At 43.1% G+C, this 26,259-nt stretch overlaps 1 protein-coding gene across 1 annotated transcript in view; it reads left to right on the top strand.

The window, feature by feature from the left end:
- Positions 1–3,237: 3,237 nt before the first annotated feature.
- Positions 3,238–26,259, top strand: part of LOC138786485 (uncharacterized) — a 54,865-nt gene continuing 31,843 nt past the window's right edge. The window contains exons 1-7 of the mRNA XM_069963470.1: positions 3,238–3,303; positions 3,877–4,042; positions 9,957–10,217; positions 13,048–13,371; positions 19,830–20,120; positions 21,244–21,558; positions 23,315–23,608. Of these exons, the coding sequence (XP_069819571.1) occupies positions 3,238–3,303; positions 3,877–4,042; positions 9,957–10,217; positions 13,048–13,371; positions 19,830–20,120; positions 21,244–21,558; positions 23,315–23,608 (1,717 nt within the window). The remainder of the gene's footprint in view (positions 3,304–3,876; positions 4,043–9,956; positions 10,218–13,047; positions 13,372–19,829; positions 20,121–21,243; positions 21,559–23,314; positions 23,609–26,259) is intronic.

The raw sequence follows: 26,259 nt of genomic DNA on the forward strand, positions 1-26,259 counted from the left end.
CCTGTTCCACGGAGCGATGGCAGCAATGTCGGCTGATCGTTGCTGTCAATTCCACGGGACGATTATCGTCCGTAACGGCTGAATACGGCCGATAATCGTTCTGTGGAATAGGGCCTTCAGTTGCCCCTAGCAACCAATCAGATTCCACCTTTCATTTATCAAAGAATCTATAAGGAATGAAAAGTGGAATCTGATTGGTTGCTAGGGGCAACTAAGTGCCCTATTCCACGGGATGATTATTGTTCAGATTATCGTTAAATCGTTCGAATCTAAGCGATAATCGTTCGGTTGAATGGCAGTTAATGGTTAACGACCGAATGAGAAATTGTTGATCGTTTAATAAAACCTGGACCTATTTTTATTGTTGCTCGTTCACAAATCGTTTGCATTGAATAAGACGTTGTTCGGTCGTTCGCAGTAGTGACAAACGCAATAGCGACGACAAGACGACCGCAAGAACGATCATAAGTAACGATTATCGTTCCATGTAAATGGGTGAACGATTTCAGGTCTTTCCCAATAGCGGTCGTTTGGATCGTTTATCGTTAACGATTATGCGAACTATAATTGTCCCGTTTAATAGGGCCCTTAAACAATTCTACTTTACACCAGTTTGGTAAATCTCCCCCTATGTCCCTTCAAATTAGAGCGCAGAGTTGAACACAAGTTTAGTAGTACCAGTATCAGTGACCTTGGCACACCCATCAGCTCAGCATCATTTATCACAGACACTACCACCTGGCATGCACAATCATTGCCACTTGAACTCTGTCAAGTCTTACATATCAGGTCCCTAAAACAAATAAATAGATTTTTAGACTAGCACAAGTAAGGGTCCTATTCCACGGGCCGAGCAGGGCCCGATCAACGATGTAAACTGCTAGATCGACGCTCGTTTACTGGCCCTATTTCACAGGACGATGATCGTTGAGCGAGGGCTGCATGGACATCGTTACCGATGTCCTTGCAGCCCTTGCACCATGTATTACCTGGCAGGACTTCTCCTCTGCTCCATCTTCCTTCCCGGATCCCACGGCACAGCATCAACTCCGGTCAGACGCCGCGGCGGTCCTGGCCTGTGATTGGCTGAGCGGTCTGACTGCTCAGTCAGGCCGCTCCGGAGCTGCTGATGCTGTGCCTCAGGACCCGGGGAGGGAGACGGAGCGGAGGTAATGTATGGTGCTTCTCAAATCGTCGCCCCGCCCGTGGGTGACCGATGATTTTAGGTCTGGCCCTAAATAAATGAACAGCCGATGACACAATTATCGGCTGATCGTTTTCTCTATTCCACAGAGCGATAATCGGGCCGATTCGGCCAATTATGGCTCCCGTGGAATAGGCCCCTAAGACTAGGTTCACACTGGGGTTATTCTCTCCACCACAGTTCCATGAAGCTTTTTCATTTTTAAACAACATATATACGGAATCTGACGTAACCGTCCAACGCCCCATTCATTTCTATGTATTTTTATTGTGCTCCTTTTGTCATAGTTGTGCTCCGTTTGCATGTATTCCGTCTGAGTTCCGTTTTTTTAACAGAAAAAAAAATCCTGCATCCAACTTTTTTTCTATGTTCAAAAAAAAATGAAAACGAACAGAAAGTGTACTTGCGTTGCTTTTTCAATGAGGACGGCTCTAAACAAGAAGGTATTTCCGTAAACATTCTTTTGCAAGTTATCAGTTTTCGGCAGTTTTTGTTTCACTGAGCATGCGCAGAAGCGGGAAACCAAATGAGAAAAATAAACTGATATGAAAACTGATGCAGACTAAAGCAAACTGATGGAAAAAAGTCAGGTTTTTTAAGCCAAAATGCAAACGGACCATTAAAAAAAATGAACATTTGTTTGCATCAGTCTCCTCATCAGTTTATGCTTATCTGTTCAATTATTATGGACAAATCCGTTAGTAAATAAGACAAAGGCTAGTGTGAACCCAGCCAAGAAATTGTTATCAACAGTGATATAAGCTATGTGACTGAAAAAATTGGGCATTACTAATGATGACAGGTATGTTTGGAAGTGTTCAAATTGGCTATATACAATTAGAGTTATTCTAGTTATTTGTGTAACTAATAAATGCATAAATTAGAGAATAAATAATAAATAGAGAATAAATACATAAAGTAAAATACGTTTTGTTTCTGCATGGTCAGGATAGGCTAAAAGGTAAGCAGACGTTTGCAACCAATATATAGTGTTTTTTTTTAAACTATCCTGTGCACAGCTCCATTATGAATATCTGAATATCCAAAGGGTGCAGACTACAAAAAGAAAAAAAAAACATGTCTGTAGTCACTGCTGTCACTTCTTGTTGTCCTGTAGATATTAAAGCGAATGTACCCGCAGCCGCTTGTACATTCAGTTTGAGTGAGAATACAGAATTAGACTACAAACAAATCAGATTGGTGTTTGCAACAATGGAGATTTAAAGACCTGCACAGGAGCTGCATACACTACTTTCTGGCAAAAAAGAACCATGGAACTAGTTAGGCTGGGTTCACGTTACGTTTTTGCAATCCGTTTTTTTTTCATCTGTTTCTTGGAAAAACGGATGGAAAAAACAGATGCGTGTGTGCATCTGTTTTGATCCGTTTTTCCATTGAATTCCATTATAAAAAAAGGGATCCATTTTTTTTTTTTTTGACGGATACAAAAACGTGGTTGACTTCATTTTTGTGTCCGTCAAAAAAAAAAAAACAGATCCGTTTTGATCTGGGTTTTTTTTTTTTTTGTAATGGAATTCAATGAAATCAGACGGATCAAAACGGACGCACACACATGCATTTGTTTTTTCAAAAAAATTTATGAAAAAACGGATTGCAAAAACGTAGTGTGAGCCCAGCCTTATAATAACTAATTTATTCATTAAACTGAACATTACTGAACATTTAAATAGCTACTTGAATTTTCTACTAGATGGTTAAGGGGAATAAACGGACATTAATGAACCTATAATGAAGGGAGTTTAAGTACATACCATCTGTTTTTTAAACAATGATTCTTCAAAGACTCTTTGTCAGCAGGTTTCTGCTGTCTTATTTAAGAGTAGCATAAAGTATGTGTGTGACACTGGTGTGTGGTGCTAGTCCTGCTACATTGCCCCTGCTCCATCACCAGGTCCTGCCCCCCCCCCCCCCCGCCTACACTGTAAATGATTGACAGGCAGGTCTCTGGTTACATGGTATCCTGCACAGATGCAGTACTGTCTGTTCCCTGTGCTCTTCTATCCTCATCCTCCATGGCGACTGCTAAAGCAAGATCTCCTCGCACTCTAGTGCTGTTTGTCAGTGTCTATGCATGTGTGGTAAGTCTCATAGGTTGCTGCCCAGGATTAGGACAGAAGAGCACATATGCCGGCAATAGACTGTAACCCGTCTGCATGGGATATAATGTAACCAGGGGAAGACCTGGTCATTTAGTGAGGAGGCGGGGCAGCCTGGTGATGGAGCATGGGAGGTGGAGCAGAGTGGGCACCAACAGAGTCACAGACACGCCTCTGTTACACGGTCCCTAAACTATAGTATACAATATGTTTTACACTGTGAACAAGCAGACATCAGAAAGAAAGGTACATACGGAATGCATGTACAGTCTTTGTTCATTACTGGCAGCACTTTTTTGAATTTTCTTGTTGTCAGTTTCCCTTTAAATATGCAGTACAGAGCTATTATAGGAAGGAGACAGGATTTGGGTGTGTGCAATGCTCCTTTAAAGGGGTATTCCACTCAGTTAAAATACATGTTGAATCATCCCCCCTCCTGGAGTCTAACAATTTGTTCTATACTTGTTATTACCTTTTCAGTCTCCTTCCCCAGTTCTAAGCCTGTTGCGTTGAGCTGTTTACTCCGTCAACCCCTCCTTCCCCCTCTCTTCCTAGACAGCTCATGCAAACAAATGTAATAAGTGTCTCTGGCTGGCTGTATCTGCACTCTATAATGGCGGGAGGGTTCATCACAGTGATGTGATCAGCAGCTTAACTGTGCGGGCATTACAGAGTGCAGAAACAGCCAGCCAGGAAGCTGTTTACATGAGCCGTCTTGTAAGTGAGAGGAAGACAGAGTAAACAGCTCTGTAGCTGGTAGCACTCTGGAATTGCAAAAATTGCAGTCCCTTGTGGGTTTGTGACCTCGTTCACTTAATTAGATGATGGGGTCACCCAACCACGAAGCACAACACTGTGGTTCCTGGTTGTATGATCAGGAATTAACATGCAGCTCTATCTCTAAATGTTGTGCCTACAAAAGTGTGGTTCTCCACACTACACATTTTTTCCTATAAAGTCATACATTAAAAAATGGGAGCTACACACACAGAACAAGCAATGGACATGTTAGGACACCCAAGGTTACAAGGTTTATAATAAACAAATTTTTGGGACTGACCAAATGCCTTCTTATGAAGACTAACTATTTCCAGATTGGAGCTGAACCAAGATTAGCAGATGGCTGAATACGGAAACCCCTGGCCAGCCATGTATTTTCTTTGCAGTGCCTATTATAGAGGAAACATATGGTTTTATTACTCGCTGGCCTTACTATAAGTAAGCGTTGTTGCCTTGACCAGAAAGTTTTAACTATCTGATCAACTCTTTCGCTGTAAGAGACATATACAGTGTGTATATACAGTGGTAACCTGGTTTAAGAGTAATTTGAATTAAGAGCTCTTTGCAAGAAGAGCTCACAATTTTTCAAAATTGTAACTTGGTTTAAGAGCATTGCTTTGGTTTGAGAGCTTACAGTACTGGATGGGAGGGGGAGTGGGGGAGCGGCATATTCTGCATAGCGGGGTCTACAGCCCTGTACTCTGATCATGGCAGATCCACTTCAGGCTGGGGCTTTCACTAGGGGACAAGACTATGGGGCTACTCTTCATAGCTGTAACCTCTCTCTCCCTGGACAGAGAGTGCTGCTATACTGTGTCCACATATGCCCTGTTGATTCCTTCATGCTCCCTGCAGGCTCTGTTAGCCCTTGTGTTTCCCATCTTTCCAATTCTGCTATACTGTGCCTGCACTTACACACAGCTATACACACTGCTGTTATAATGTGCCTGCACTCACACTCAGCTATACACACTGCTGCTATACTGTGCCTGCACTCACACCCAGCTATACACACTGCTTTATAGGAAAGTTTCTGTCACTGTCCTCCTGCACAGCTCTGTGATTCTCACTTGCTGATTGGTCCATGCTGAAAACACACCCCATGGCTGTGATGTGACCACACAGACCTCTGATGGCAGCCCTGCTTCTCTATTCTAGCCTGTTGTACTACGCTACTGCATTATGGGGATCTGCAGTTCCATCCTGTATCTACAAACTGCTGCTGTTTTTACGTTTATGGCACTTACTTTACATTATACTCCACCTGCCGATTGCTATACTGTACAGTAACTTATAATATCACATATTCAGCTGTTTCAAAATTTTTGTTTCATTTGTTTAACATGTTATTCAGAATAAAAAATAATTATTTTAGGGGTGTGGAAAAATATATGTGTGTGTATGCCCCATTTTTGCCATTTCATGAAAAAAAAAACTCATTCAGAACTGCGAGGCATCTTGAAAAAGTTGGAACAGGGCCATGTTTGCCATTGCATCCCCACTTCTTTTAAGAAAATTCTGTAACCATGTAGTAAGGGAGGAGACCAATTGTTGGAGTTTTTGGAGAGGAAGGTTATTGTATTTGTTGTCTGATGTGAAATTCTAGCTGCTCAACAATTCTGGATGATCGTCTTTGCCAGACTTTTCATTTCATGATGTGCCAGATGTTTTCTATTGGTGAAAGGTATGGACCTAAGACAGGTCATTTCAGCATCCATACCATCAGACAGGCAGGCTTTCCCTGTACTGATAACGTTTGTTTTAACAGACAATAGCCCAGATGTACTAATGAATCTGCACCACAACTCTGCTCAAAAAGTGGTGCGTAGGAATTTTCTTTACATTAATTATGCGTTTTAGACACTTTTTGAGTCCAGAGATGGTGGCAATTTAGAGCAGTGCCAGACAGATTTCATTCTAACTTAATGTTGCAAAAATAATACATTTTAACATGTATTATTTTATCAGTATCAAGTGAATGTTGATACTGATTTTTTAAGTCTACAAAGTTCAATTGACACATTTTAGAGGGAATTTAAGTATGTACTAAGACATCTCTTATTAACTGCGCCAGACAGCAAAATTGACAGCCTCTCTTTACTACTCCTCTAAGAGGAACTAAAATCTCCTCTTTACTGCACCATGCCATAAAATAGCGCTGACAGCTTCCCTTTACTACACCACATACCAGAGCCAACAGCTGCCCTTTACTACACCACATACCAGAGCCAACAGCTGCCCTTTACTACACCACATACCAGAGTCAACAGCTGCCCTTTACTACACCACATACCAGAGCCAACAGCTGCCCTTTACTACACCACATACCAGAGCCAACAGCTGCCCTTTACTACACCACATACCAGAGCCAACAGCTGCCCTTTACTACACCACATACCAGAGCCAACAGCTGCCCTTTACTACACCACATACCAGAGTCAACAGCTGCCCTTTACTACACCACATACCAGAGCCAACAGCTGCCCTTTACTACACCACATACCAGAGCCAACAGCTGCCCTTTACTACACCACATACCAGAGCCAACAGCTGCCCTTTACTACACCACATACCAGAGCCAACAGCTGCCCTTTACTACACCACATACCAGAGCCAACAGCTGCCCTTTACTACACCACATACCACAGCCAACAGCTGCCCTTTACTATCTCTTACCACAGCCAACAGCTGCCCTTTACTACACCACATACCACAGCCAACAGCTGTCCTTTACTACGCCACATACCAGAGTCAACAGCTGCCCTTTACTACACCACAGCCAACAGCTGCCCTTTACTACACCACATACCAGAGCCAACAGCTGCCCTTTACTACACCACATACCAGAGCCAACAGCTTTATTACACCACATCCTAGAGTCAACAGCTGCCCTTTACTACACCACATACCAGAGCCAACAGCTGCCCTTTACTACATCATATTCTAGAGCCAACAGCTGCCCTTTACTAGCTCATACCAGAGCCAACAGCTGCCCTTTACTACTCCACATAGCAGAGCCAACAGCTGCCCTTCACTATACCAAATACCAGAGTCACAGTCAACAGCTTCCCTTTACTACACCACATACCACAGCCAACAGCTGCCCTTTACTACACCACAGCCAACAGCTGCCCTTTACTATACCAAATACCAGAGTCACAGTCATAAGCTGCCCTTTACTACACCATATACTAAAACCAACAGCTGCCCTTTACTACACCATATACTAAAGAGAACAGCTGCCCTTTACTACCTCATACCAGAGCCAACAGCTGCCCTTTACTACACCACACACCACAGCCAACAGCTGCCCTTTACTACACCACATACCCGAGTTAACAGCTGCCCTTTACTAGCTCATACCAGAGCCAACAGTTGCCCTTTACTACACCACATATCAGAGCCAACAGCTGCCCTTTACTACCTCATACTAGAGCCAACAGCTGCCCTTTACTACCTCATACCAGAGCCAACAGCTGCCCTTTACTAGCTCATACCAGAGCCAACAGCTGCCCTTTACTACACCACATATCAGAGCCAACAGCTGCCCTTTACTACCTCATACCAGAGCCAACAGCTGCCCTTTACTACACCACATATCAGAGCCAACAGCTGCCCTTTACTACCTCATACTAGAGCCAACAGCTGCCCTTTACTACCTCATACCAGAGCTAACAGCTGCCCTTTACTACCTCATACCAGAGCCAACAGCTGCCCTTTACTACACAACATACTAAAGCCAACAGCTGCCCTTTACTATACCAAATACCAGAGTCACAGAGTCAACAGCTGCCCTTTACTACACCACATACCACAGCCAACAGCTGCCCTTTACTATACCAAATACCAGAGTCAGAGTCATCAGCTGCCCTTTACTACACCATATACTAAAACCAACAGCTGCTCTTTACTACACCATATACTAAACCGAACAGCTGCCCTTTACTACACCATATAATAAAAACAACAGCTGCCCTTTACTACATCATATACTAAAGTGAACAGTTGTCCTTTACTACACCATATACTAGAGCCAACAGCTGTTCTTTACTACACCATAAGCTAGAGTTAACAGCTGTCCTTTACTATACCACATAATAGAGCAAACAGCTGCCCTTTACTACACCACATATACCAGAGCCAACAGCTGCCCTTTACTACACCACATATTAGAGTCAACAGCTGCCCTTTCTACACCACATACCACAGCCAACAGCCGCCCTTTACTACATCACATACTAGAGCAAACAGCTGCCCTTTACTACATCACATACTAGAGCAAACAGCTGCCCTTTACTACATCACATACTAGAGCAAACAGCTGCCCTTTACTACACCACATAGCAGAGCCCACAGCTGCCCTTTACTACACCACATAGCAGAGCCCACAACTGCCCTTTACTACACCACATAGCAGAGCCAACAGCTGCCCTTTAGTACACCACATAGCAGAGCCCACAGCTGCCCTTTACTACAGTACACAGCAAAGAAAAACGCTGCCCTTTACTACACCACATAGCAGAGCCCACAGCTGCCCTTTACTACACCACATAGCAAAGCCAAATGCTGCCCTTTACTACACCACATAGCAGAGCCCACAGCTGCCCTTTACTACACCACATATCAGAGTCATCAGCTGCCCTTTACTACACAACATATCCTAGAGGCATCCTTCAAGTCAAAATCCTTTAACCCCTTCCCGTATCAGAAAATCTATGATGGACCCCTTTCCCTGGTGCGGGATCACCCCCCCCCCTCCTTACCAAGCCGGGGCTGCTGCAGACCAGAGTAATACAGCAGTGATCTTATCGATCATTGCTGTGTTAAGTATACTACACTGATCTATAAGGGAGATCACTGCAGTAATACTAAAAGTCCCCCAGGGGTCTAAAGTTAATGTATACAGTTAAAAAAAGGTTTTATTAATAAAAAATCCCCTCCCCTAATAAAAGTTTGAATCACCCCCCTTTTCCCATTTTATAAATAAATAAACAAACATGTTTGGTATCACCGCGTGAGTAATCACCAAACTATTACATTATCCCATTCCTCATCTTGCACGGTAAACGACATAAGCGCGAAACCCGCCAAAGTGCAAAATTGCTGATTTTTTGTCACATCAAATACAGAAAAATTGTTATAAAAAGTGATCAAAAAGTCACATAAACGTAATCAAGGTACTGATAGGAAGAACAAATCATGGCGCAAAAGAAGGCACCCCACACAGCCCCATAGACCAAAGGATAAAAACGTTGTAAGGCTGGGAATAGAGCAATTTTAAACACATTTAGGTTTTTTTCAAAAGGTTTTAAATTTTTAAAAGCCACCAGATAAAATAAAAGTTATATACATTACATATCGTTGTAATCGTACTGACTTGAGGAAAATACATAACATGTCAGTTTTACTCTAGAATGAATAGCGTAAACACAAAACCTTCTAAAATGAAAACAAATTCCTTTTTTTTTTATTTCACTGCACAAATAAGTTTTTTCTAGTTTCATAGCATATTGTATGGAAAAAGTAAGTCTGCCATTGCAAAGTACAATAATCGGCACAAAAAAAGGGCTCATGTGGGTCTGTAGGTGAAAAAAATGCAAGCGCTATGGCATCTTTTACATCTTTTAATATAACTTGTTATTACTTATGTACTGTATTTTTATGGCTTTTATTGTACAGTGAAAACACATTTTGCATTGTATGGATTTTTTTTTTTTTAAGTATCTGTCATTACAAATAACTTTTCATGATGACATGTCAAAAGTTATGATTAATGACAGGTTAAGGGAAAAAAAAAAACACGGGTCCTGTGTAAATATGTAAATATCTTAACTTTTTTTTTTTTTTTTTTGAAGAGCAACAAATCGAAAGTGTACTTCTCTCACTGGTCCCATGCTGTAATGTCTTCAAGGAAAATGAAAGAATTACTGTTGGCTGCCTCTTAAAAAATGGCATTCCAAAGGCTACAAAGATAAGCTGGAATCAAGGATCTGATAAAGATGTAAAAACAATGAAAGGCGATAAGGTTTATCCATTAAGTAGCTTTCTTACCAATGTAGACCCGAAACAAAAGGGATTAACCTGCTCTATTGATGAAAAGAAGAAGAATATCGCAAGTATGTTTATTGTAATATAAGCTAAATCTGTACAGAACATCTATCTATAAACTTATCTATAGTTTTCATTTTTATCATGTGCTTGTAGCTTGTAGGGAAAAGCGAGATGATTTGCATTATTATTAGAGAGGATTTTTCCAAACTTCTTCTTCTTGTACTTTTTTTTACACATTCAATTATTTATTCCGTCATACACATACACTATCGTATTGCAGTGCACTGTTTGATCAGCACTTTGTTAAAGAGAATGTACCACCAGGTACGTCCTCTTTAACCTGACACAGGGATAGAACGGCGCCGTCACGGGGAAGATGGTGCCCCGGGTTCCCCTGTACAGCGCCGTTCTTTGCGACGATTACCGTCCGGTGCTCAAGCATTGGAGGTAGGCCGGCCCGCCCCCAGTGGGAGGGAATTCCCTCCCACTGGGGGCGGGCCGGCCTACCTCCAGTGCTTGAGCACCGGCCGGTAAACATGGAAAGAACGGCGCAGTTCTATCCCTGTGTCAGGTTAAAGAGGACGTACCTGGTGGGCCTAACAAATGAACAAATGAACTGGGCCTAACAAATATGAATCGACAGGGGTGCTAGCTTGTATCTTTCCACCAGAATAAACTCTTGGCAGACACTGGGACAAAATGCAATGATGTTTTCCCCTCCTGCTAAATGTGAATGTTAAAAGCTATTATATAGGCTATATTTTATGCTCGGCATGAGCTAAGTAAGTGAGTCTGTCAGCTATGTCTCATTCTCAGAGTGGAAGACATTGGCTGATGGGATACTGACTAATGGCTAATGGTTGTTTGCAAAGTTATAAAATCATGTTTTTCCTTCCAAGCTCAAGTGCCCTACATGCTGTGCTGAGCTGCAGCATGAATGTCTTATTACTCCCATCCCTTGACTGGCCTGTATGATTGATGTACAGAATTTGGCTTCCAGCATGCGTGGGCGGCACGCATGCTGCAACTTGAGCTTATATGAAAAGTATCATTTTATAACTTTGCAAATAGCCATCAGCTAAGAGACAGGTATCATTTATTTTATCAATTTATCAGCTATCTGCTTGTGTTTCCAGTTCTGAACATGATATAGAGTTCACAGTTTCTCTTGAATTCTTAGGTGAACATGATTGAGGCCTAAAGAGTCAAAGCTACAGCAACTTCAAGGGTGGGAGGGAAATTTTTTTTTAAATTAACTAGGGTTAAAAAGTTACATAGATTTGTAAATTTCATTTTAAAATCTCAAGGCTTCCAGTACTTATCAGCTGCTGTATGTCCTACAGGAAGTGGTATATTCTTTCCAGTCTGGCACAGTGCTCTCTGTTGTCACCTCTGTCCATGTCAGGAACTGTCCAGAGCAGTAGCAAATCCCCATAGAAAACCTCTCCTGCTCTGGACAGTTCCTGATATGGACATAGGAGGCAGCAGAGAGCATTGTGTCAGACTGGATAGAATACACCACCTCCTACCAGACATACAGCAGCTGTTAATTACTGGAAGGCATAATCTTTTAGGTAGAAGTAATTTACAAAGCTGTATAACTTTCTAACACGGGTTGAGTTAAAAACATAATAGGCCAGGAAACGCTGGGGAAGAAAGTAGTTTTCTCACCTGCATCCTCAGCAACATTTCCCAGCAATTCTGCATTTTACTGATATTTATATGGTCGGTTATGTGCACTGGGGCGATACTACCAATCAGTCTGCCACTCTTTAAAGAGAAGTCCAGCCAGACCCATTTGTTAACAAGTGTTGGGGAAGGGGATAATAAAAGAAATAAAGGGGTCTTACCTCCCCGCTCTAGTGCTGGAGGCCGCATCCTACCGCTCTGGTCCGCAGGTCCCCAGCCGACTCTTGATCTGAGTAGGGACCCAGGTCCTGACATGTGAAGTCCACTCAGCCAGGTCCCCGCTCAGATCAGGAGGTGGCTGGGGACTGAAGCGGCAGGATGCTGCCACCAGGGTTTGAGCGGGGGAGGTAAGAGCATGTTTTATCTTTTATGATCCCCCTTCCCAGCACTTGCTAAAAAAATGGGTCTGGCTGGACTTCTCCTTTAATGAATATTTAGGCAGTGCCCTGCAGTGATGTCACTCTGGATTGTCGTCACTGCAGTGAATAAACATTCATGAGAGGGGCAGGAAGGTTGGCAGATGAGTGCACCAAGGTATGTTGTCCCGCCCCCAGTGCACCAAACCAACTAAACCTTATTAGTAAAAAAGTATTTCAGGAAATGGGCACAGAGGATGTAGGTAAGAAAACTACCTTCTTCCTCAGCATCTCCTGCACTATGTAAACATGCAAATAAGATTCTCATAATTCTTAAAGAGGACCTGTCACTCCCCGTGCCGGGGTGACAGGCTCCTGACCCCCTGCTAGATCCCCCTATACTCACCTAATCGCGCGGGGTCCCGCTTCCTGAGCCGGTGGGGTCACAGAGATTTCAGCTCCCGAAGCCCGGTGCGCGCGCACACAGCAGAGTCCGACACTCATAGAGAATGAATGGGGAGTCCGATGCTCCGTCATTCTCTATGGGCATCGGACTCTCCTGTAAGCGCGGGCGCCGGGCTTTGGGAGCTGAAATCTCTAACGGGGTCGGGAGCCTGTCAACCCGGCACAGGGGTGACAGGTATCCTTTAAGATAATCGCTAAATGACAATATGTTCATTTGCTAATTCTAATACCATCGGAGGTAGTAGCAATGTGACATTGAGCCCACTGGTATTTGTATACGAGAAAATGAAAGCTCAGGATTTGCAATATATGATATAATTTTAACATCTGTCCTGTTATCTGATGTGTTTATATGTACTATTCTAATAGCATCTCTCTTATTCAGTTCCAGAATGCATGGGCTCCACCACGTATCCTCACATTGAGATTTTGATGCCTCCTTTCGATGATAGCATAGATGCAAACATACCTCTAGTTTGTTACGTGTCGGATTTTGCACCCAAAATAATTCAAGTAGTTTGGCTTCGAAATGGCAAGGAATTTGCTTCTCACCTAACTAGCTTCAAAGTGCTGAGTGGAGAGAATGGGTTATTTTCCGGAACAACTAAACTGAATGTCAGTAGAGACAGTTGGAAACAAGGAGAAGAATATACTTGTAAGGTGGACATGCAGGGAGAAGTCTTTATGCATAATATTAGCAAATGTTCAGGTAAGCAGATACTTTTATGGTATTTAAAGAGCTGGTAGTAGAAGTTGAGATTATAAAGGGCCATATTGTTGTATTCCCAATGTGCTGAACAATTGCTTACAGTGTGACAGTTCACCGGCTAAGCACCATCATTAATTATGATGTTGGGAGCTCCTAAACTGTTTAAATAATTTGTGCTAGTGTGCTGACACAGACGTGCTGCTGTGTCAGTACACTAGAGTGAAATTCTTTACAGTTTTGGAGCTCCTGACATCATAATTAATCATGACGCTGGAAGCTCTGAGGTCCAGTCTGCAAAAAAACGTCCAGGCAGGGCCAGTTTTAGACAAAATGTGGCCCTGGGCAAAATTGAAGATGGGGCCCCAAATGCTAAAACATTGTAGCAGCAATTTAAGGTCCCCATACTCTTTACTTTTTTGTCAGCAGTTGGCGCGCTGCTCGAGGTGGGGTGATCTTCTGTGACCTTAAATAAGACCCCTCTGTGCCCCATATAGTAGGTAGGTCCCTCTGTGCCTCCATAGTACATATAGTCGGTATCCCCCTGTAGGTAATTCCCCTGGTAGTTACCTCCACCACCCAGTATGTAGTATCCACCAATATAGGAGGCATCTCACTGTAGGTTATACACCTGTTAGCTAGCCCCCTGATAGTTGCCCCCTCAGCAGATAGCAGCTCCCCTGATAGTTACCCCCCCCCCCCCAGCACATAGCATTTCCACTGATAGTTGCCCCCTCAGCAGATAGCAGCTCCCCTGATAGTTACCCCCCCCCCCCAGCACATAGCATCTCCTAGGGCTGGGGCGATGTGGGCAAAAAATAAAATCTCGTTTTTTCTTTTCTCGATTTTTTTATTTACATTTTGATGGGTGTAGTAGTATAGGCGTAGTGGATAAGGGGTGTAGTAATAGTAGAAGCATAGAAGATGAGGGGTGTAGTAGTAGATAAGGGGAGTAGCAGTTTTGGGAGTAGTAGTAGTATCAGGAGTGGAGGTAATAATAGCAATGGTAGTGAGAGCAGTATTAGGGGTAGTAGTAGAGCAGTATTAGGGGTAGTAGTAGAGCAGTATTGGGGGGTAGTAGTAGAGCAGTATTGGGGGGTAGTAGTAGAGCAGTATTAGGGGTAGTAGTAGAGCAGTATTAGGGGTAGTAGTAGATCAGTATTGGGGGTAGTAGTAGAGCAGTATTAGGAGTAGTATTGGGGGTAGTAGTAGAGCAGTATTAGGGGTAGTAGTAGAGCAATATTAGGAGTAGTATTAGGGATTAGTAGTAGAGCAGTATTAGGAGTAGTATTGGGGGTAGTAGTAGAGCAATATTAGGGGTAGTAGTAGAGCAGTATTAGGGGTAGTAGTAGAGCAGTATTGGGGGTAGTATTGGGGGTAGTAGTAGAGCAGTATTAGGGGTAGTAGTAGGGCAATATTAGGAGGAAAATTGGGGGTAGTAGTAGGGCAGTATTGGGGGTAGTAGTAGAGCAGTATTAGGAGTACTATTGGGGGTAGTAGTAGTAGAGCAGTATTAGGAGTAGTATTGGGGGTAGTAGTAGGGCAGTATGGGGTAGTAGTAGAGCACTATTAGGAGTAGTATTGGGGGTAGTAGTAGGGCAGTATTGGGGGTAGTAGTAGAGCAGTATTAGGAGTAGTATTAGGGGTTAGTAGTAGAGAAGTATTGGGGGTAGTAGTAGGGCAATATTAGGAGAAAAATTGGGGGTAGTAGTAGGGCAGTATTGGGGGTAGTAGTAGAGCAGTATTAGGAGTAGTATTAGGGGTTAGTAGTAGAGAAGTATTGGGGGTAGTAGTAGGGCAATATTAGGAGAAAAATTGGGGGTAGTAGTAGGGCAGTATTGGGGGTAGTAGTAGAGCAGTATTAGGAGTACTATTGGGGGTAGTAGTAGGGCAGTATGAGGTAGTAGTAGGGCAGTATTGGTAGTAGTAGAGCAGTATTAGGAGTAGTATTGGGGGTAGTAGTAGGGCAGTATGGGGTTGTAGTAGAGCAGTATTGGGGGTAGTAGTAGTAGATCACTATTAGGAGTAGTATTGGGGGTAGTAGTAGGGCAGTATTGGGGGTAGTAGTAGATCAGTATTAGGAGTAGTATTGGGGTAGTAGTAGGGCAGTATTTGTGGTAGTAGTAGAGCAGTATTGGGGGTATAAGTAGAGCAGTATTAGGAGTAGTATTAGGGGTAGTAGTAGGGCAGTATGGGGGTTGTAGTAGGGCAGTATTGGGGGTAGTAGTAGAGCAGTATTAGGAGTAGTATTGGGGGTAGTAGTAGGGCAGTAGTGGGGGTAGTAGTAGAGCAGTATTAGGAGTAGTATTGGGGGTAATAGTAGGGCACTATTGGGGGTAGTAGTAGTAGGGCAGTATTAGGAGTAGTATTGGGGGTAGTAGTAGATAAGGGGAGTAGCAGTTTTGGGAGTAGTAGTAGTATCAGGAGTGGAGGTAATAATAGCAATGGTAGTGAGAGCATTATTAGGGGTAGTAGTAGAGCAGTATTAGGGGTAGTAGTAGAGCAGTATTGGGGGGGTAGTAGTAGAGCAGTATTAGGGGTAGTAGTAGAGCAGTATTAGGGGGAGTAGTAGAGCAGTATTGAGGGTAGTAGTAGAGCAGTATTAGGAGTAGTATTGGGGGTAGTAGTAGAGCAGTATTAGGAGTAGTATTAGGGGTTAGTAGTAGAGAAGTATTGGGGGTAGTAGTAGAGCAATATTAGGAGAAGTATTGGGGGTAGTAGTAGAGCAGTATTGGGGGTAGTAGTAGAGCAGTATTAGGAGTAGTATTGGGGGTAGTAGTAGAGCAGTATTAGGGGTAGTAGTAGAGCAATATTAGGAGTAGTATTAGGGGTTAGTAGTAGAGCAGTATTGGGTGTAGTAGTAGAGCAGTATTAGGAGTAGTATTGGGGGTAGTAGTAGGGCAGTATTGGGGGTAGTAGTAGAGCAGTATTAGGAGTAGTATTGGGGGTAGTAGTAGGGCAGTATTGGGAGTAGTATTAGGGGTTAGTAGTAGAGAAATATTGGGGGTAGTAGTAGAGCAATACTAGGAGAAGTATTGAGGGTAGTAGTAGGGCAGTATTGGGGGTAGTAGTAGAGCAGTATTAGGAGTACTATTGGGGGTAGTAGTAGGGCAGTATGGGGTAGTAGTAGGGCAGTATTGGGGGTAGTAGTAGAGCAGTATTAGGAGTAGTATTGGGGTAGTAGTAGGGCAGTATTTGTGGTAGTAGTAGAGCAGTATTGGGGGTAGTAGTAGAGCAGTATTAGGAGTAGTATTAGGGGTAGTAGTAGGGCAGTATGGGGGTAGTAGTAGGGCAGTATTGGGGGTAGTAGTAGAGCAGTATTAGGAGTAGTATTGGGGGTAGTAGTAGGGCAGTATGGGGGTAGTATTAGGGCAGTATTGGGGGTAGTAGTAGAGCAGTATTAGGAGTAGTATTGGGGTAGTAGTAGGGCAGTATTTGTGGTAGTAGTAGAGCAGTATTAGGAGTAGTATTAGGGGTAGTAGCAGGGCAGTATGGGGGTAGTAGTAGGGCAGTATTGGGGGTAGTAGTAGAACAGTATTAGGAGTAGTATTGGGGGTAGTAGTAGGGCAGTATTGGGGGTAGTAGTAGGGCAGTGTTTGGGGTAGTAGTAGAGCAGTATTAGGAGTAGTATTGGGGGTAGTAGTAGGGCAGTATTGGGGGTAGTAGTAGGGCAGTATTAGGAGTAGTATTGGGGGTAATATTAGGGCACTATTGGGGTAGTAGTAGGGCAGTATTAGGAGTAGTATTGGGGGTAGTAGTAGGGCACTATTGGGGTAGTAGTAGGGCAGTATTAGGAGTAGTATTGGAAGTAGTAGTAGGGCACTATTGGGGGTAGTAGTACAGCAGTATTAGGAGTAGTATTGGGGGTAGTAGTAGAGCAGTATTAGGGGTAGTAGAGCAATATTAGGAGTAGTATTAGGGGTTAGTAGTAGAGCAGTATTGGGTGTAGTAGTAGAGCAGTATTAGGAGTAGTATTGGGGGTAGTAGTAGGGCAGTATTGGTGGTAGTAGTAGAGCAGTATTAGGAGTAGTATTGGGGGTAGTAGTAGGGCAGTATTGGGGGTAGTAGTAGAGCAGTATTAGGAGTAGTATTAGAGGTTAGTAGTAGAGAAGTATTGGGGGTAGTAGTAGAGCAATATTAGGAGAAGTATTGGGGGTAGTAGGGCAGTATTGGGGGTAGTAGTAGAGCAGTATTAGGAGTAGTATTGGGGGTATTAGTAGGGCAGTATGGGGTAGTAGTAGGGCAGTATTGGGGGTAGTAGTAGAGCAGTATTAGGAGTAGTATTGGGGGTAGTAGTAGGGCACTATTGGGGGTAGTAGTAGAGCAGTATTAGGAGTAGTATCGGGGGTGGTAGTAGTAGGACACTATTGGGGGTAGTTGTAGGGCAGTATTAGGAGTAGTATTGGGGGTAGTAGTAGAGCAGTATTAGGAGTAGTATTGGGGGTAGTAGTAGGGCAGTATTGGGGGTAGTAGTAGGGCAGTATTAGTAATTGTATTGGGGGTAATAGGGCACTATTGGGGTAGTTGTAGGGCAGTATTAGGAGTAGTATTGGGGTAATAGTAGGGCACTATTGGGGGTAGTAGTAGAGCAGTATTAGGAGTAGTATTGGGGGTAGTAGTAGGGCACTATTGGGGGTAGTAGTACAGCAGTATTAGGAGTAGTATTGGGGGTAGTAGTGGGGTAGTATTAGGGGTTAGTAGTAGAGCAGTATTGGGGGTAGTAGTAGAGCAGTATTAGGAGTAGTATTGGGGGTAGTAGTAGGGCAGTATTGGAAGTAGTAGTAGAGCAGTATTAGGAGTAGTATTGGGGGTAGTAGTAGGGCAGTATTGGGGGTAGTAGTAGAGCAGTATTAGGAGTAGTATTGGGGGTAGTAGTAGAGCAGTATTAGGGGTAGTATTAGGGGTTAGTAGTAGAGCAGTATTGGGTGTAGTAGTAGAGCAGTATTAGGAGTAGTATTGGGGGTAGTAGTAGGGCAGTATTGGAAGTAGTAGTAGAGCAGTATTAGGAGTAGTATTGGGGGTAGTAGTAGGGCAGTATTAGGAGTAGTATTGGGGGTAATAGTAGGGCACTATTGGGGGTAGTAGTTGGGCAGTATTAGGAGTAGTATTGGGGTAGTAGTAGGGCACTATTGGGGGTAGTAGTAGGGCAGTATTAGGAGTAGTATTGGGGATAGTAGTAGGGCACTGTTGGGGGTAGTAGTACAGCAGTATTAGGAGTAGTATTGGGGGTAGTAGAGCAGGGGAGAGATATGGGGGTACTGTATCATACAGAATCCCCTCCCCATATACTGCTCACTAGGCCCTGAATGGGGGAGTGGATCCTGTGTGATTCAGCACCCACCTCCATCATGTACTGTGTGCTGCTCAGGGCCTGGTGTCTATAGATACAGAGGGAGGAGGGCCCTGAACAGTATATGGTGGAAGGGGGGACTGCATCATACAAGATCCCCTGCCCCCTTCCTGTATACTGTTCGCTAGGCTAGTATATGGGGAGGGGGTTACTGTTTTATAAAGACCCCCGAGGCTCTGCCCACCCCTGACCGTAAGCCCCACCCCTTGGTCGCAAGTCCCGCCCCCAGCCTCCGTGACCCTCTGCCCCCCAAACACCCCCCAGCCTCCTTTTCTTTACCTGGGCTTGCCGTTCCTCTTCTGTAGGGCACAGGCAGCCTGCAGGAGGGGCGCTCCGTCCTCACAGCTCAGCTCCTTCATTCATTAGTGGATCAGGGGAGCTGCTTGTGCTGCTCTGCTTCCTGCTCCACTAATGAAGGAAGGAGCTAGGGGGCCCCAGGGGGATGGGGGCACTGGGCAAGTGCCCACTTTGCCCCCCCCTAACTCCGGCCCTGCGTCCAGGCACAGACAAAGTTCTGCGGACATGTGAATGCCCCCTAAGATAAACATGTAGCAGCTTAGAGGAAATGTAGATGGTACAGCAGGGGGCACTTACCTGTGGGATGGCTAAGCCCAACGAACCTGCGTGATGACTTTGAATGTATATATGTATATGTCCATATATATGTATGTGTTAGCAGAGACAGCACATTCCGTAACACTCATTATTATATTGTTCAGGGACCATAAGAGGAGAAGACGATATGTCTGTACAATGGAAAAAAATGGGCAGCACAAGTTGGTGTTGTATAGCACCGCTGTACACTGTGAAATACAACTTATAGGAATTAACAATTGTAGGGCTTGTGCAAGCTAAACTGTCACTAATTGTCAATTCCAACAAGAGAAGCTTAGAAGTGAGAGCTTACAAGTTTTATTCTGTACCTGACAAGAACTGGTGGGGGTTCAGTGGTGGGATCTCTACCTATTTAAACATAATGGAATTTGCTGTTAAAAAGCCAATGGGGACTGGTTTTTGTGCAGAAATATGTAGAATTTGTTTGTTTTTGATGTTATTACTTACATTTTTGCTATGAAATACTTATAATATATACATGTGTATTCCATTACAGGCAGGTTTGTGAAACCGGCTGTTAACCTGGAATTACCTTCCACTGAAGACCTTATGAATGGCAATGGCCGTGTCACTTGTTCTGTGTTAGGCACAAATTTAGATACATACACAATCTTCCTAAATTTTGACAATCTACAAAGTACAGCAATTAAAGACCCGGGGAGTAAAGAAAATGTTGCTGTGTACAGTCGCAGTGTCACCCAAAGTGATTGGAAATCTGTTAAAAAAGTGTCTTGTGTGGCACAATCTCCATGCCCTATGAACAAAGAGGAAGTTTCAAAACAAGTTGGTAAGTGTACTAGACGGGTTATTATAAGTGAAGACATTCTGTGTAATGGCGATGCACAGAATTAATACACTTGGCTGTGTCCTAGCATAAACCAGACTACACCTGTCGACAGGTGGAGAGTGGCATTCATTGCAGCTGTAACCCATTCATTTCAATTTAGTTAAGCTGCAAAATTAGGCGCAACCCAAGGAAAGTTGTGATGTTGCTGCTGCAAGAAAGTAGAGTTTTTTTTCTAATCCTAGGGATAGCTTTTAAAATATCTGCATCCTATAAGGAGACTTTTTAGTATCAGTTCATTACTACTATATGCATGCTAGTAGAGGAGAACCAAACATATATGTGTGTGTGTTCCCATAAGCATAACCCCTGTCTATACCCTATTAGTGCAAACAGGTACGATAAAGGGTGTTTCTTGCTCACAACCCCTCGCTCTAGAAGCCAAAGCAGACAGATATAACCAGAATGCCTTTCACTTGTAATGCATGTGGTTGTGAAAATGTTTAGCAATGTTTAGTGAATTAGTCTTGACCATCCATGACCTAACGCAGGTGTCCAGTGCATGTTTTGTGTGGATGACAAATTATTACAGTTCAGGTAAAAGAATTTATAAAATCTATCTTTTTTGTTCGTGGGTTGCATTTATGTATACTCCTTTAATGTAGATAAAATATCTGTATTGTTTCATTTGTTAATATAGATTTCAAAAGTATAAAGAGAAAGCAGTGGCACTCACCAATGTCGATATTTGTGCAGATTCCTTCATTTCATGAACGCGTGGACATGACCAGGGCGAACGCCAGACAGGTGCAGGTTACAAGCAGGTCTGCTGAAGCGCAGTCGCGCGAAACAAGCTTGTATCCTGCACCTGTCTGGTGTCAGCCCTGGTCATGTCCACGCATTTATAAAAATAAAGGAATTTGCACAAATATCCACATTGGTGAGTGCCACTGCTTTCTCTTTATACTTTTGTTATCACCTATATGGAATCATGGATTTAGTAAGCAACTCAGGATACCCCGCATTGTAGGGACATTAGCGTTTTGCCTTCTCTGCTACCTGTAGTGCCGATTATTCTCTTTTGATTATGTTAACATAGATTTGTTACATATTTGTAATCTTTCAGATCATGCACTAGTTGAGATCAGCTCTCCTATCATTCAAATTATCGCATCTTGTGAGAATGGGAAGGAGGGAACTTCAACTTTAATTTGCTTAGTGTCTGATTTCCGCCCACGTGATGCCTCCATTCTCTGGTTAAACAATGGACACATGGTACAAGATAAAGACACAGATTTTACTGCTATGTTAAATGGAAAAAACAACAAGTATTTTGGCAAAAGTGAAATAAGCATTACAAAATGGAATGAAAAAGATACTTACACATGTAAAGTTACCCATCAGGGTAAAGACTATCTGCAGAATATTACTAAATGTTCAGGTGAGTAATGAATGATCTCCTAAAATATGAAGCATCTGTTAACCAATCGTTGAAACAGATGAGAAAAAAAAACGGACTGCGAAAACACGTTGTGATCCCAGCCTTACTTAAAGAGAATGTGTCATCAGAAAATGACATAATTTAAATAATGTTTTTATTAAAAAAACAACATATTTTTAAAGAATTTTTGGTCAAGTTTATTTAATTTTTCTATCTATATTATAAAATAGTCCTGAAATCCTGCAGTTTTCATTCCCTCCACTGGGTCTTAAACTAAGCTGAGACTTCCTGCTCTGTCTGTGGTGATAAGAGGAAGCTGCTGTAAAGTGAACTGTACAGCACTGGAGCATCAAGTGACACCAGTAGATAGAGGAGGCAATAGTAGCTCCCTGTGTAATGATTTCTTCAAAGGTCACAGAGTACGCTCAATAATGTTTCCCATTCACCTCGAGGGGACAGACTTATTGTCATCAATGTCCATGAGTCTTGCTGTAAAGTATGTCATTAAATGTTGTTAAAAAAAAACCATAACAATGTACAAAAGGGGAAATTAAAAAAAAAAACACAGTCAGAAAATAGAAACAAATTAGAATGAAAGAACAAGTTTAAATATCAAACTTGTTCATGTCTTCTATACAATGCTCATATTACTTCATATATGTTTTGATGAATATTCAGTTGAAGAAGTTACATTGGTACAAAATTTGAACAGCTTTAAGAATTAGATCAGACAGGTTTTGAGATGATGTCTCAACTAGTGCCCAGTGACTTGTGCATATGGTCATTTGTGACTTTGTGTTTCAAAGATCATAATAACAAACCGGTATAGCCCCATACTATACATCTTCTTGTGCCTCTAATTTCATATAGAGGTAAACTCTGCTTGATTTTTGGACTACATCCTGGGATTGTGATGTTGTACTTTGGTACTATATGTGTATGACCTCAGCCTATTTATTGGTTTTGCCTATGCTTCTGACTTTGTGTCTGTTTTTCTTCTCTTGATTTTGACCCCTGTTATGTTTTTGGACTTCCCTTAGGCTGCATTCACACATCTCGTAAAATTTTAGGAACTATTCAAGTGAATGAAGCCATTAACACGATCCGGGATGTGACCCCCACCACGATCCACACAGCAAAAAAATAGGACATGTCCTAGTGCGGATCACAGCATGGATACCCCCCCTCTGCCCGGCGGCTGAGATGACAGGAGCACAGAAGAAGACTACTCACCTACTCCCCATGTGCCGAGGAACATGTGAGCCACCTGGCACTGGGGGAGTAGGCGAGTAGTTGTCTTTTGCGCTCCAGTCATCTCTGGTGGTGGTGGGGCTACACTTTGGGAGATCCATGCCGCGATCCTCCTCCAGTCATCTCTGCACAAATCGTGTGATTGAGGCCTTAGAGGCGTAGAAGGCAATGTCCTGAGTTGGGGCAGATCGTCCAAGTCGGCAGAGGCAGTGGGCTGGGTTCAGCACAGGGCTCATTGCTTCTAGTAATAAGTGTGGTGCAGTGTTTAGTCCCCATATAGCAATACATAATGTGTCAGTGACCCGTAATACAACATCTGGACACACAGTTTTGCCATGTGTATGAAGAGTTCCTCTTATATGTAGGAGATGTCACCATAGAGAAGTCCACTAGTGACACTGTATTATAAGCGTAACATTTATTAAATTACTTGAACGATTTCAGATTGGTGACTCCATAGACACTACTTCCATGAAACACTTATATATGTCTTTTCTTTCTACAGCTTGCTTTAAGAAACCTGTCGTAGACCTGACATTACCTTCCAGTGAAGATTTCCTAAAAGGCAATGCTAAAATAATATGTTCAATTCAGGTTAGCAATCTGGAGGTTGATCAAGTGTCTTTAAAATTTGACAATAAGGACATAGAAATGAAAGGCTCACTAAAGACAAGCGACAATCTAAAGGATAACTATATAGTAACCTATACAGTGAACAAGAACAAAGTAAAAGGAGTAAACACAGTGACTTGTGTGGTGAAGCGGCCTTGCACAACAGTAGAGATGTCTAAAAGTCTTGGTAAGTGTAAAAGAAAATGAACAGTCTACAAGAAGACAATGCACAATATCACACAAGTAACAATAACCTTATCGGAGCTTTGTCATAGTTCTAGGGAAAAAATCTGGCAAAATGCACTATATGAAAGAAGTAAAGGAAATATGTGTAACTGCACTGTATGATCTATATGCACTTAGTACTAACTTTAAATTAGACCTTCACCATGCGTCATGTAACATGCTCATGCTGTAGACAACAAAAGGATATGTACATGTGTATCATATGGACACTTGTGAAACATTAGAGTGACAAACCATCATTTGATTTGGGTTACAGATACAGCATGACATGTAATCCATCTGAAGTAATTTCCCCGCACCTGTAACTGGTGACCAAGAGAACTGGGCTCCGATTTCTTAGGATATTTTGCAGCCACCATTTAAGATGCCAGCACATTGCAGAGGCCATCGGCTATTAAATGTAAAAGACCCCAATTTGGAAACGACACCCTTTAAGAAATTAATCGAGACCCCACAGGTGTTTTCTAGAATTTATTTGTATTGGGCCACGAAAACGTAAAATTAAATTTTTCCGCTAATAATTCAATATGTGGTGATGAACAGCGTCTGTAACCAACACATGACAAGCCACCAGTTGCCCTTGCTACCAACAGCACTGACACAAAGTACATGTATGGCTCAGAAGCTGGCTGGAGCTGGCTGGAAATCATAGCCAGGCTCCTGCCAAATCTGCCGAGATCGATGCTTTTGCTGGTCTTGGCAGTTTAACTCCATAGATGCTGCAGTTAAAGGAGGAGTCCAGCAGATTATAAAAGACAGCAGCAGGCAGGGGGGAAATTGACTACAAATACTAACTTACCTCTACCTGTGTCCACGGTGAGCGGCGGAACTGGCCACAGGACCCCCACTGGAAAGCATTTTCCCCCGAGTTGTGATGGGGAAAAGGCCTGTCCCGGCTAATGAACTGACCGCTCAGCCAATCAGTGACTGGGACAGATGTGGGACAGATAAGTCCTGTGGAATGCATGCCTGATTCTTTTCTCTGCATGTAAAACACCAAGCAGCAAGCCCTGGCTCTAAATGGCGGCATAAAAAAATTTCTGGTCTTAGAAATAAAGCACTTTTGCTACAGGACAGGCCAGCACCTCCAAGGCATAAAGGGGAAGATCTGACGAGGTATCCAATTTAGCAACCCACAAGTATCAGGATGTGTGAACACATACTCATCCATATTTCGATTTAAACTCTGCCTCCTTTTAAGACAGGCTGTATCAGGTGGTGGTGGTGGGGCCCATGTGGGCGCAGTGCCTTTTGCTTGCACTGAGCCTTCACTGTTCAATAGGAACTGTGCCTATGGTGCGTCTACCAGCGTGCTATTGGATTGCTTTATCTTTCCATCGTACTCCACTCCGTGAAAGTAAGGATGGGATGTTGTCCTTGTAGCGTGGATTCATTAGGGGGTCCATTTAGTAATCAGCACTGGACAGAATGCTGGCAACTTGCCAGTAATTGCGCAGGCATTGCAGCATCTATTTGCTCATGTTATCTCCAGGCAAGGACAAGGTTACCTGGTGGGTGGGGGGGTCTCCTCTGCATTCCCTCCAGCTATGCTCCATTGATACCCGTGAGCTGCTTTGGGTGCCACAATACTGTGAGCAAATTCTCCTTCTTTCCCCTCTTAATCCTCCAAAACGGGGCCATGTGTGGAAGACTGGCCTGACAATTGAGTGAAAGGGCCTTCTTACTCCTCCTCCGCTATCACATCATTCATCCCGGCCTGAAGGGTTTTCTTGAGCAGGCATAGGATGGGGATGGTAGTGTTATATTTACTGCAAAGGTGTTATATTTGGGATTTGTAACAGGCACAGATATACCAAGTCTACATCCCCTCCCTGCAGCATCAGCAGCTCAATCACCACCACCAGCCTAACTGTGTCAAGACTTGGGGGAACATTTACTTAGATGCTCCCCTGGCGTACGCTACAGAAAAGAGGCAGATTCATCCCTTCTCTGTGGCGTATGCCAGCTGTATTCCCCACTCGCCAATTGGGTGAGAAGGGAGGGGAGCACAGCAATGTGGGAGGAGGTGTGCTCCAAATTTAGCCAGACCGTGCTTTCTCCATAATTCAATAGGAGGCATGGAACCAGTTTCCTCAGGGCGATTAACCTTGCATAAAATACATATTTTATTAGTAACAGTTTCTTTTCCTGGAATTGTGAAGAGTCCCCTAAAATGGCAACTATTACAGTATGAAAAATATTATATTTAACCATAGATTCTAGTTCAGAAAATTTAGATTAAGGGTCCTATTACACCAAAAGATGTCTGACAGATTATCTGACAGATTTTTTCAACCAAACCCAGGAACAGACTATAAACAGAGAACAGGTCGTAAAGATAAAACTGAGATTTCTCCCCTTCTTAAATCCATTCCTGGTTTTGGCTGAACAAATCTGTAAAATAATCTGTCAGACATCTTTTGATGTAATAGGGCCTTTAGACAACCTCTTTGACCGCCCCAACACTTTGGTAATTTAAACACTTAAGGCCCTATTCCACCAACAGATCTGACGACAGATTATCTGACAAAGATTTGAAGCCAAACCCAGGAACAGACTATAATCAGAGACCAGGTCATAAAGGAAAGACTG

This window comes from Dendropsophus ebraccatus, chromosome 3, assembly GCF_027789765.1.
Source record: "Dendropsophus ebraccatus isolate aDenEbr1 chromosome 3, aDenEbr1.pat, whole genome shotgun sequence".
Taxonomy (NCBI): domain Eukaryota; kingdom Metazoa; phylum Chordata; class Amphibia; order Anura; family Hylidae; genus Dendropsophus; species Dendropsophus ebraccatus.